This window comes from Balaenoptera acutorostrata, chromosome 4 (genome assembly GCF_949987535.1).
Source record: "Balaenoptera acutorostrata chromosome 4, mBalAcu1.1, whole genome shotgun sequence".
Taxonomy (NCBI): Eukaryota; Metazoa; Chordata; class Mammalia; order Artiodactyla; family Balaenopteridae; genus Balaenoptera; species Balaenoptera acutorostrata.
The window spans coordinates 22,354,575-22,368,166 of NC_080067.1; the positions used below are offsets into that span (position 1 = coordinate 22,354,575).

Sequence of the window (13,592 nt, forward strand, 5' to 3'; positions counted from 1 at the left end):
ACCGCAGATTAAGCCAGAAGCCCAGCTGGGGAACTATAGCTCCAGACCGCTGGCTGCTGTCTTCTCCATTTTGTTTCCTCTCTGATTTTGAAGCACTCACTTGGCCTGCAATACTTCTGCAGAAGGACTTGAAATTGTGTCCCTCGGGAAGAAACCGTTTTCAGACACTGCCCTGGGCTTCTACCTATGGGGCCGTGTCTGGGCCAGGGATGCTCTGAAGAGTCATGTCCCCAGGGCCCCTCCTTGTCTGCCTCGGCCTCACTCCTCAGGGGATAAAATCAGTGGCCCACTGTGTGTAGTCATGAGAGGGAGGGTGGTCACAAGGCCCAGAAGCGATGGGCACAGCCTCCTTTTCCGAGCTGCTGTACTGCTTGGGGTTCTTTTTTTTTTTGAATTTATTTACGGCTGTGTTGGGTCTTCGTTTCTATGCGAGCGCTTTCTCTAGTTGCAGCAAGTGGGGGCCACTCTTCATCGCGGTGCGTGGGCCTCTCACTGTCGCGGCCTCTCTTGTTGCGGAGCACAGGCTCCAGACGCGCAGGCTCAGTAGTTGTGGCTCACGGGCCCAGTTGCCCCGCGGCATGTGGGATCCTCCCAGACCAGGGCTCGAACCCATGTCCCCTGCATTGGCAGGCAGATTCTCAACCACTGCGCCACCAGGGAAGCCCTGTTTGGGGTTCTTGAAAGGTTTAGGACATCATTTGAAGGTGTTATGGTCCAAGGGCCCAGACATGTCTGAACAGCCTGCTTTGGCCCAGCCATACCTCCTCTTCATTCAGTCCCAGGGAAGCTGTATGCATATGTGTAAACAGCACATGAAAAGTAAGGGAGGACTTTGTTACTGGGTGGGGCTGTACCCAAGACGCTGGTGCCGAGCTCTCTGGGAAGCTGGGCTTGATGGTACAGTGGCTTGTTCACTACAATGTCCTTTGGTGCTCCATACAATACTTAGAATGTAGGAGGTGTTCAGAGAGGATAAATGAAGGAATCTCCACATTCAGGGGAATAAGCTCATTTTTTTTCCCTCTGAATGAAAACAGAAAGATCTTCTGGGTTAATATCAAGCTCAGGTTCAGTTTAATATGGTGGTAACAAAGGAATGTGTCTTTGGGGACTGCTTTGCAAGCCCAGCAGGGACAGAATCAGCCCAGCCCCCGTGCTGTGTGTCCCCCTTTTCCTCCCCCATTCCCCACCCACAGAAGGCAACGGGCTCTTCCATGTTGATTATACCTGCTTCTTTTTCTATCCAAAGTGACCGTCCGGTTCCTGAGCTTGATACAATTGTCCCTTTGGAATCTACCAAAGCCTACAACATGGTGGACATCATACACTCTGTAAGTGCCACATCTGTCTGTCTTGTCTGTGCTGGCTCAGCCATGTGCATGTCACTGTGCTTTGGCTCAGTGAGGAAGTGCTGGACCCACAGGCCTTACCATTGGGCAACACAGGCAGGGCACGGGGTGGCACAGAACAAGGGCACTGAGTAGTGTGTTATGGGAAGAGCTAGTGGCTGTGGCCACCCTACTGGCTTGGATGGGCTTGGGGGTGTGGCAGGTGGGTCCGCAGAGCTCAGGGCTCTTGAGCTGGCACTCTGAGACCCATAGAGAAAGGGCCGTGTCTCCAGAGCCTGGAGTTGAGGTAGGATGACTCTTCATGTACCTCTGTTTGGAGCCTCGTGCTCAGAGGGCATTTTTTTTTTCTCTAGAGAAAAGAGAGTACACAAGGTGTCCTGTGACAGGCTTGAGGGGTGTGTGTGTAGGTCGGAGGAGGACGGGAGTCGTTTGTAACCTTTTTCTTGGTGTAGCAGGTTCCTGGGTCATTAAGTGAAGAGACAGTGTTGGGGTGAACTGGGGGCATCTGTTGATGGCCATTGTCTCCCTCATACTTTCCTACACGCACTGTGCTCTTAGCTCTTCTCGCTTAACTGAACCCAGACGGCTCTGTGGGCACGGCCTCTCCCGGGGTTCTGGCTCTCCCAGTGACCTGTTCCTCCTCCCTGTGCTGTGGGGAGTCAGCGTGAGTCAGCAGCCGTGGCCGGGCTCTGCCCCTCCTCATTGCTGGGTTCTTAGCCTGCTGAGCACCATTTGAGCCCGATTCTACCAGCATGTCCTCCTCTGACCTTAGCCTTCAGTACTCTCTACACCCTCACAGTTGTCCTGTCCGTCTCTCACCACCTCTGCTCCTGGACTCTCCAGCCCTCAATCATCCCATTCCTCTGGAGCCCTCTGCCCCTCCTGGCCTCTGCCTTCCTGGCCCAGCTTGGACTCTGCCATTGTGCCAGATGTTAACAGCCAGGCCCTGTTCTCAGTGTTGGTGCTGTGTGACACTGTGATGGACAGAAACCCTGCCTCGGCGACCTCACATTTGCTTGAGAGATTCAGAGAACAAAAGCATACATGGCATGGGTAGTTTTAGGTCCAAGAATAGTGTGAAGAAGGTAAAATGGGGTCTGTGTCATCCATGCTCCAATTCTCCTTTTGCCCTGTGGAGTCCCATCCCTGGTTCAAGGCTGCAGCCATCCATCCATCCATCCATCCATCCATCCACACATCCACACACCCATCCATCCATCCATCCAACCACCCATCCACACACCCATCCACCCATCCATCCATCCATCCATCCATCCATCCATCCATCCATCCACCCACCCACCCATCCATCCATCCATCCATCCATCCATCCATCCATCCATCCACCCATCCACACACCCATCCATCCATCCATCCATCCATCCATCCATCCATCCATCCATCCACACACCCATCCATCCATCCATCCATCCATCCACCCACCCATCCACACACCCATCCATCCATCCATCCATCCACACACCCATCCATCCATCCATCCATCCATCCACCCACCCATCCACACACCCATCCATCCATCCATCCATCCATCCATCCACACACCCATCCATCCATCCATCCATCCACCCACCCATCCACACACCCATCCATCCATCCATCCATCCATCCATCCATCCATCCATCCACACACCCATCCATCCATCCATCCATCCATCCATCCATCCATCCATCCAGTCACTTATTCATCCAGTCACTTATTCATCCACCCACCCATGTTGCCAGTGGGGCCTGAGCCTGCCAGAGGAAAGCCCCGGAGCCTTGCTCCAGCCTGAGCTGGGCCCTCGGTTCACCTCTCTGGTCTCTGGCTTGAATATGTGCCGTGAACCTCCCCTCAGCTCCTGTTTTTATCTTCTTCACTTTCCCTGATCGAAACCCTAACTTCCTTCTCTGTTCCCCACTCTGATCAGATGACATCAGCATTTCCTTCATGGAGAAAATTGAGAGCATCAGGTTCATCACTCTCCGTAGGTGCCTGTTTCTCCCTCTCCACCATCCCTCCGTGTCTCCCCAGGCTCAAAGAATGAGGTGCCTTCACCTGGGCTCCTCACTCCATTGCTTCCTATCTGGCATCTTGCTTTCTTGACTGGTTTAACTTCTTCTCCCTCTCTTAACTCCTTCCTCTTGGCAATAAATGTGTTTGAACATGTATGGACTTCTTGTCTGCTAAACCAAACCCTTCTTAACCTGAATCTCTGTTTAACTGATGTCCACAGTCTTTTCTGCCTTTTTCCTTAAACTCCTCTTGTCTCTTCTTCCTTTATTCCTCTCTGGAATCTGGCTTCTGCTTTTCTCCCTCTGTTGTATGACAGCTCTCCTAATGGCCTCTCCAAATTGCTAAATCCAGGGAACTAAGGTCATTAAAGAGGTATAGTTACAGAGGTAACCATTATTAAAATAAATATAAATCCTCCTAAATAACAGAAACATTTATATAGAATAGATCAAATAAATGCATCACATAGAGAAACAGACAAGCCTCCCCAGTGTTCTCTTTCAGGCATTGTTTTCCCACCAAGCCCCTGAGGGAAACCACCATCTTGACCTTTAACAGCATAAATTAGTTTTTCTTGGTTTTGTATACTATATAAATGGAATCATTTAGTGTGTAGTCTTTTCCGTCTGGCTGCTTTCATTCAATGAGATGACTGAAATTCGTCCATATTGTTGCAATGCATGTTATTCTCATGGTTCTCCTTAGCCTTTTTTTTTTTTTTTGATGCTTTTTAAAAAAAATTTTAGAATTTTATTTATTTTTTTATACAGCAGGATCTTATTAGTTATCCATTTTATACGTATTAGTGTATATATGTCAATCCCAATCTCCCAATTCATCCCACCACCAACACCCCCCACCACCACTTCCCCCCCTTGGTGTCCATAAGTTTGTTCTCTACATCTGTGTCTCAATTTCTGCCCTGCAAACTGGTTCATCTGTACCATTTTTCTAGGTTCCACATATATGCAATAATATACGATGTTTGTTTTTCTCTTTCTGACTTAACTTCACTCTGTATGACAGTCTCCAGATCTATCCACGTCTCTACAAATGACCCAATTTCGTTCCTTTTTATGGCTGAGTAATATTCCATTGTATATATGTACCACATCTTCTTTATACATTTGCCTGTCGATGGGCATTTAGGTTGCTTCCATGACCTGGCTATTGTAAATAGTGCTGCAGTGAACATTGCGGTGCATGTGTCTTTTTGAATTATGGTTTTCTCTGGGTATATGCCCAGTAGTGGGATTGCTGGGTCATATGGTAATTCTGTTTTTAGTTTTTTAAGGAATCTCCATAGTGGCTGTATCAATTTACATTCCCACCAACAGTGCAAGAGGGGTCCCTTTTCTCCACACCCTCTCCAGCATTTGTTGTTTGTAGATTTTCTGATGATGCCCATTCTAACTGGTGTGAGGTGATACCTCATTGTAGTTTTGATTTGCATTTCTCTAATAATTAATGATGTTGAGCAGCTTTTGATGTGCTTCTTGGCCATCTGTATGTCTTCTTTGGAGAAATGTCTATTTAGGTCTTCTGCCCATTTTTTGATTGGGTTGTTTGTTTTTTAAATATTGAGCTGCATGAGCTGTTTATATATTTTGGAGATTTATCCTTTGTCCGTTGATTCATTTGCAAATATTTTCTCCTATTCTGAGGGTTGCCTTTTTGTCTTGTTTGTAGTTTGCTTTGCAAAGCTTTTAAGTTTCATTAGGTCCCATTTGTTTATTTTTGTTTTTATTTCCATTACTCTAGGAAGTGGATCAAAAAAGATCTTGCTGTGATTTATGTCAAAGAGTGTTCCTCCTATGTTTTCCTCTAAGAGTTTTATAGTGTCCGGTCTTACATTTAGGTCTCTAATCCATTTTGAGTTTATTTTTGTTTGTGGTGTTAGGGAGTGTTCTAATTTCATTTTTTACATGTAGCTGTCCAGTTTTCCCAGCACCACTTATTGAAGAGACTGTCTGTTCTCCATTGTATATCCTTGCCTCGTTTGTCATAGATTAGTTGACCATAGCTACGTGGGTTTATCTCTGGGCTTTCTATCCTGTTCCATTGATTTATATTTCTGTTTTTGTGCCAGTACCATATTGTCTTGATTACTGTAGCTATGTAGTATAGTCTGAAGTCCTCCAGCTCCGTTTTTTTCCCTCAAGACTGCTTTGGCTATTCGGGGTCTTTTGTGTCTCCATACAAATTTTAAGACTTTTTGTTCTAGTTCTGTAAAAAAATGCCATTGGTAATTTGATAGAGATTGCACTGAATCTGTAGATTGCTTTGGATAGTATAGTCATTTTCACAATATTGATTCTTCCAATCCAAGAACATGGTATATCTCTCCATCTGTTGGTATCATCTTTAGTTTCTCTCATGAGTGTCTTATAGTTTTCTGCATACAGGTTTTTTGTCTCCCTTGGTAGGTTTATTCCTAGGTATTTTATTCTTTTTGTTGCAGTGGTAAATGGGAATGTTTCCTTAATTTCTCTTTCAGATTTTTCATCATTAGTGTATAGGAATGCAAGACATTTCTGTGCATTCATTTTGTATCCTGCAACTTTACCAAATTCATTGATTAGCTCTAGTAGTTTTCTGGTAGCATCTTTAGGATTCTCTAGTATCATGTCATCTGCAAACAGTGACAGTTTTACTTCTTCTTTCCCAATTTGTATTCCTTTTATTTCTTTTTCTTCTCTGATTGCTGTGGCTAGGACTTCGAAAACTATGTTGAATAATAGTGGTGAGAGTGGACAACCTTGTCTTGTTCCTGATCTTAGAGGAAATGCTTTCAGTTTTTCACCATTGAGAATGATGTTTGCTGTGGGTTTGTCATATATAGCCTTTATTATGTTGAGGTAGGTTCCCTGTGTGCCCACTTTCTGGAGAGTTTTTATCATAAATGGGTGTTGAATTTTGTCAAAAGCTTTTTCTGCATCTATTGAGATGGTCTTATGGTTTTTCTTCTTCAATTTGTTAATATGGTGTATCACTTTGATTTTGCATATATTGAAGAATCCTTGCATCCCTGGGATAATCCCACTTGATCATGGTGTTTGATCCTTTTAATGTGTTGTTGGATTCTGTTTGCTAGTTTTTTGTTGAGGATCTTTGTATCTATATTCATCAGTGATATTGGTCTGTAATTTTCTTTTTTTGTAGTATCTTTGTCTGGTTTTGGTATCAGGGTGATGGTGGCCTCATAGAATTAGTTTGGGAGTGTTCCTTCCTCTGCAATTTTTTAGATGAGCTTGAGAAGGATGGGTGTTAGCTCTTCTCTAAATGTTTGATAGAATTCACCTGTGAAGCCATCTGGTCCTGGGCTTTTGTTTGTTGGAAGATTTTTAATCACAGTTTCAATTTCATTACTTGTGATTGGTCTGTTCCTATTTTCTATTTCTTCCTGGTTCAGTCTTGCAAGGTTATACCTTTCTAAGAATTTGTCCATTTCTTCCAGGTTGTCCATGTTATTGGCATAGAGTTGCTTGTAGTAATCTCTTAGGATGCTTTGTATTTCTCCGGTGTCTGTTGTAACTTCTCGTTTTTCATTTCTAATTTTCTTGATTTGAGTCCTCTCCCTCTTGATGAGTCTGGCTAATGGTTTATCAATTTTGTTTATCTTCTCAAAGAACCAGCTTTTAGTTTTATTGATCTTGCTATTGTTTCCTTTGTTTCTATTTCATTTATTTCTGCTCTGATCTTTATGAATTCTTTCTTTCTGCTAACTTTGGGTTTTGTTTGTTCTTCTTTAGGTGTAAGGTTCCGTTAGGTGTAAGGTTAGATTGTTTATTTGAGATTTTTCTTGTTTCTTCAGGTAGGCTTGTATTGTTATAAACTTCCCTCTTAGAACTGCTTTTGCTGCATCCCATAGGTTTTGGATCGTCATGTTTTCGTTGTCATTTGTCTCTAGGTATTTTTTGATTTCCTCTTTGATTTCTTCAGTGATCTCTTGGTTATTTAGTAACGTATTGTTTAGCCTCCATGCGTTTGTGTTTTGTACGTTTTTTTCTCTGTAATTGATTTTTTTAAAAATTTATTTATTTTTGGCTGTGTTGGGCCTTCGTTGCTGTGCGCGGGCTTTCTCTAGTTGCACTGAGCGGGGGCTACTCTTTGTTGCGGTGCGGTGGCTTCTCTTGTTGCGGAGCACGGGCTCTAGGTGCGCAGGCTTCAGTAGTTGTGGCACGCGGGCTCAGTAGTTGTGGCTCGCGGGCTCTAGAGCGCAGGCGCGGTAGTTGTGGCTCACGGGCTTAGTTGCTCCGCGGCATGTGGGATCCTCCCAGACCAGGGCTCAAACCCGTGTCTCCTGCATTGGCAGGCGGATTCTTAACCACTGTGCCACCAGGGAAGCCCCTGTAATTGATTTCTAATCTCATAGCATTATGGTCAGAAGAGATGCTTGATATGATTTCAATTTTCTTAAATTTACTGAGGCTTGATTTGTGACCCAAGATGTGATGTATCCTGGAGAATGTTCCGTGTGCACTTGAGAAGAAAGTGTAATCTGCTGTTTTTGGATGGAATGTCCTATAACTATCAATTAAATCTATCTGGTCTTTTGTGTCATTTAAAGCTTGTGTTTCCTAATTAATTTTCTGTTTGGATGATCTGTCCATTGGTGTAAGTGAGATGTTAAAGTTCTCCACTATTATTGTGTTACTGCTGATTTCCTCTTTTATAGCTGTTAGCAGTTGCTTTATGTATTGGGATGCTCGTATGGTGGGTGTGTATATATTTATAATTGTTATATCTTCTTCTTGGATTGATCCCTTGACCATTATGTACTGTCCTTCTTTGTCTCTTGTAACATTCTTTATTTTAAAGTCTATTTTATCTGATAGGAGTATTGCTACTCCAGGTTCCTTTTGATTTCCATTTGCATGGAATATCGTTTTCCATTCCCTCACTTTCAGTCTGTATGTGTCCCTAGGTCTGAAGTGGGTCTCTTGTAGATACAGCATATATATGGGTCTTGTTTTTGTATCCATTCAGCAGGCCTGTGTCTTTTGGTTGGAGCATTTAATCCATTCACGTTTAAGGTAATTATCGATATGTATGTTCCTATTACCATTTTCTTAATTGTTATGAGTTTGTTTGTTTTTTAAAAAAATAAATAAATTTATTTATTTATTTATTTTTGGCTGTGTTGGGTCTTCGTTGCTGTGTGCGGGCTTTCTCTAGTTGTGAGCAGGGGCTACTCTTTGTTGCGGTGCATGGGCTTCTCATTGTCGTGGCTTCTCTTGTTGAGCACGGGCTCTAGGCGCGCGGGCTTCAGTAGTTGTGGCATGTGGGCTCAGTAGTTGTGGCTTGCGGGCTGTAGAGCACAGACTCAGTAGTTTTGGCACATGGGATCTTCCCGGGCCAGTGCTCGAACCCATGTCCCCTGCCCTTGCAGGCGTATTCTTAACCACTGCACCACCAGGGAAGCCCTATGAGTTTGTTTCTGTAGGTCCCTTTCTTCTCTTGTGTTTCCCACTGAAAGAAGTTCCTTCAGCATTTATTGTAGATTTGGTTTGATGGTGCTGAATTCTCTTAGCTTTTGCTTGTCTGTAAAGCTTTTGATTTCTCCGTCGAATCTGAATGAGATCCTTGCCGGGTAGAGTAATCTTGGTTGTAGGTTCTTCCCTTTCATCACTTTAAATATATCATGCCACTCCTTTCTGGCTTGTAGAGTTTCTGCTGAGAAATCAGCTGTTAACGTTATGGGAGTCCCTTGTATGTTATTTGTCTTTTTTCCCTTGTTGCTTTCAATAATTTTTCTTTGTCTTTAAGGTTTGTCAATTTGATTACTGTGTGTCTCGGCGTGATTTTCCTTGGGTTTATCCTGCCTGGGACTCTCTGTGCTTCATGGACTTGGGTGGCTATTTTCTTTCCCATGTTAGGGAAGTTTTTGACTATAATCTCTTCAAATATTTTCTTGGGTACTTTCTCTTTGTCTTCTCCTTCTGGGACCCCTATAATGTGAATGTTGTTGTGTTTATTCTCCCAGAGGTCTCTTAGGCTGTCTTCATTTCTTTACCTTCTTTTTTCTTTATTCTGTTCCATGGCAGTGAATTCCACCATTCTGTCTTCCAGGTGTCTTATCCGTGCTTCTTCCTTAGTTATTCTTGTATTGATTCCTTCTACTATATTTTTCATTTCAGTTATTGTGTTGTTCATCTCTGTTTGTTTGTTCTTTAATTCTTCTAGGTCTTTGTTAAACATTTCTTGCATCTTCTCGATCGTTGCTGCCATTCTTTTTCTGAGGTCTTGGATCATCTTCACTATCATTATTCTGAATTCTTTTTCTGGAAGATTACCTATCTCCACTTCATTTAGTTGTTTTTCTGGGGTTTTATCTTGTTCCTTCATCTGGTACATAGCCCTCTGGCTTTTCATCTTGTGTGTCTTTCTGTAAATGTGGTTTTTGTTTCACAGGCTGCAGGATTGTAGTTCTTCTTGCTTCTGCTGTCTGCCCTCTGCTCTCCTTAGTCTTTTGTATGAACAGACCACAGTTTATCTACTGTTGGTGGGCATTTGGGTAATTTCTAGTTTGGGATTTTTACAGATAGTTCTGATATGATCAGTCTATTATGCAATTTTGGTAAATAAACGAATAAACAAGCTTCCACATTTCTGTTGAATCTGTAGTGAGGAGTGGAAGTACCGCCTCATAGCCAGGCATACATGGAGCCTTAGTGGACCCTGCCCAAGGGTTCTTCAAAGGCTGAGTCAGTTTGCACTCCTGCCAGCAGCATTTGAGAGTTCTGGTGCCTTAACATTGTCACCAACACTTGACCAATACCATACTGCCTTAATTATTCAGTTGATGGTACGCTTTCACATCTGGTAGAGATAGTTCCTCTTGATTATTCTTTTCTTGGAATTTTCTTGCCTAGTCTTGTTTATTTTTCCATATGAAATTTAGAAATCAGTTTGTCTTGTTTTAGGGTGAAAGCGGGGGGTGGAAGTAGGGTATCCTTTTGTTGTTTTTATTGGGATCCCATTAAATTTATGCACTAACTAGGGAAAATTGACATCCTTATGAATCTGAAACAATCTAAAAACACAGTTTGCATTTTTATTTGTTAAACTGTACTTTTTTCTCCTTGACTATTTTAAAGATTTCCTTGTTTATGCCTAAGTATCTTTTTATTGTAGATGGGGTCTTTTCTATCTTCTGTTGTTTTTTAGGTATATATGAAAGCTTTTGATTCTGTTTATCAATTTTGTATCCAATTACCTATTAAGTTCTCTTATTATTTGTTATAGTTTTTCACTGTTAATTCTTTTGGCTTTTTCAAGTATATTAGTATATTGCCTACATACAAATAGTTTTGTCTTTTCCTTTCCAGTTATGTTATATCATTTATTTCTCTTGTTCAGTTGCATTGACTGTACCTCCATATATTATCAAATGCAGTGATAAGCAGTGGTTGTCATAGTGGGCATCTTTGTTTTGTTCCTAACTTTAGAGAGACTGTCATTAGTGTTTCCTAATTTTATATCTTTTTCTCATGTTAAGAAAGCTACCACTGCTTCCTATTTTTTTTTAACATCTTTACTGGAGTATAGTTGCTTTACAATGTTGTGTTGGTTTCTGCTATATAACAAAGTGAATCAGCTATATGTATACGTATATCCCCATGTCCCCTCCCTCTTGCGTCTCTCTCCCACCCTCCCTATCCCACACTGGTTCCTATTTTAATTTTTGTTGTTACCTACTTGTTTTCTTTTTAAATCACGGATGGGTATTGAACATTGCTAAATGCCCTTTCAGCATTTATAGAGATAATCACATGATTTTTCTTAGTTCTATTTGTAAATATATCTTAATACTTGTTATATTTTATAAATGTTTTATTTTGAATGTTTACATCAATATCATGGAATGTTAGCTGATTTTGGGGGTATTTTATTTATTTTAACCTTTTAATTTTATATTGGAGTATAGCCGATTAACAATGTTTTGATAGTTTCAGGTGCACAGCAAAGGGACTCAGCCATACATATGCATGTATCCATTCTCCCCCAAGGTCCCCTACCACCCAGACTGCCACATAACATTGAGCAGAGTTCCCTGTGCTATACAGTAGGGCCTTGTTGGTTATCCATTTTAAGTATAGCAGTATTTACATGTCGATCCCAAACTCCCAGACTGTCCCTTCTTTGAGGAGGTGGTGTTATTTTAAAATCAGGTTTTGGTGTCAGTGCTCTTGCATCATTTATTAGTTTGCTAGGGCTGCCATAACAAAATACCACAGACTGAATTGCTTAAACAAAAATTAATTTTCTCGCGGTTCTGGAGGCTAGAAGTCCAGGATTGAGGTGCCAGCAGAATTGGTTTCTGGTGAGCCCTCTCTTCTGGTTTGCAGATGGCTGCCTTCTCACTGTGTCCCGATGTGGCCTTTCTTCTCTGTGCGCAAGAAAGAGAGATCTCTGGTGTCTTTTCCTCTTAAAAGGACGCCAGGCCTTTCAAATTAGGGCCCCAACCTTTATGACCTCATTTACTTTATCTCCTTAAAGGCTCTGTCTCCAAACATAATCACATTGGGGGTTAGGCTTCAATGTATGAATTTTGGGGGTGGGGGTACATAGTTCAGTTCATAAAGTGTCATAATGAGAATTTGCAAGTTTTCTATGCTTTGGAACAATTGAAGTAGCATTGGGATTATCTGCTCTTTGAAGATCTGGAGGGATTTTCCTGGTGGTGCAGTGGTTAGGAGTCTGCCTGCCAATGCAGGCGACATGGGTTCAGTCCCTGGTCCAGGAAGATCCCACATGCCGCGGAGCAGCTAAGCCCGTGTGCCGCAACTACTGAGCCAGTTTTGGTAAACTATATATATTTTTTCTATGAATTACCTATTCCAGATTTTAAATTTTACCTGCATAGGATTATGCAGGGTTATATAGTCTCAGAAGATTAGCAAAATCTGTTTCAGTGGTTTTCTCTGACATTTCTTGTTTTATATTTTTTTGATAGTTACCTAGTAGTTGAAATATTTTATTGATGTGTTTCAGAGAATCAACTCTTTGTTTAATTTTTGTTTCTTTTTAAAGCTGTGTATTTTCTACTTTTTTATTGATTAATTCCTTTTGTGCTTTCTTTCAGTTAATCATTTTTTTTTCCTTCTTGAACTTTTGAGCTAGAAGTTTAATAAATATATTCTGTTTCATTTTTAATACTGTATTTAAGTCCATTGTAGAAAACATAGTCAAATAGCCACATCTAACTGCAGGGGAGGTTAGGAAATATGATAGGCATTTGCCCATCGTTTCTTTTACAGTGGTAGAAACAGAAGCTGGATTTTTGGTGGATACTTAGGAGTCTCTGCTACACTCTCTAAATCCTTTTTAAATAAAAGCGAATAATATGTACAAAGGAAAAAAAGTATAGAAACATGTAAAATGAAATGCAAATATTTTCTCTCTCTTTCTTATCAGTCTTTCCCAGAGGTAAGCAAAGCACTATTAAGTTTCTTGTGTATCTTTCCAGAAAAAAATTTATTTATATGTCAAATATATATCAATATATTTACTTTTAACTGAAAAAAGATTGTATTATAGACACTTTCACACCTTACTCTTTTTTCACTTTCTTTCCCTATCATGGCATACAGGTCTACCTTATTCATTATAATGACTGTATAGTACTCCATTGTATGGATGGAACATTATTTAAACATTACTGTACTGATGGACATTTAAATCTTTTACAGTTTTTGTTGTTATAGCAGTGCTGCAGTAAACATCTGTGTGTATTAGTATGTTTTTGTGACTATATCCATTGGATCAGAACTCAGTAATGGAATTTTGTCAATGAGCATGAATTCTTAAAATTGTTTAAAAAAAAAAGAGGGGGAAGGTGGTATTTCTGGGTAGTCAAAGTCTCCTGAATCCAAAACTCTACACATACTTGAAAAACTATATGTAGGTCAATAAGAAGAAAAAATAAAACTACCATTTCCATTCCTTTATCATAATTGTAAGACAGGAAACTACAAACTTCATATAACAATAAGTAGAACAATAAATACCACTTTTAAAAAAATTTATTATTATTTATTTTTGGCTGTGCTGGGTCTTAGTTGTGGCATGCGGGATCTTTAGTTGCAGCATGTGGACTCTTAGTTGTGGCATGCAGACTTCTTAGTTGTGGCATGCATGAGGGATCTAGTTCCCTGACCAGGGATCTAACCCAGGCCCCCTGCATTGGAAGCTCAGAGTCTTAACCACTGGACCACCATGGAAGT

At 41.3% G+C, this 13,592-nt stretch overlaps 1 protein-coding gene across 2 annotated transcripts in view; it reads left to right on the forward strand.

Moving 5' to 3' along the window:
* The window catches only part of PCCB (propionyl-CoA carboxylase subunit beta), an 85,585-nt gene that overhangs the window by 40,824 nt on the left and 31,169 nt on the right, over positions 1 to 13,592 (forward strand). For both annotated transcript variants that reach the window (XM_007170359.3, XM_057545019.1), the window contains one exon: positions 1,250 to 1,331. In XM_007170359.3, coding sequence (XP_007170421.1) covers positions 1,250 to 1,331 — 82 coding nt within the window. The remainder of the gene's footprint in view (positions 1 to 1,249; positions 1,332 to 13,592) is intronic.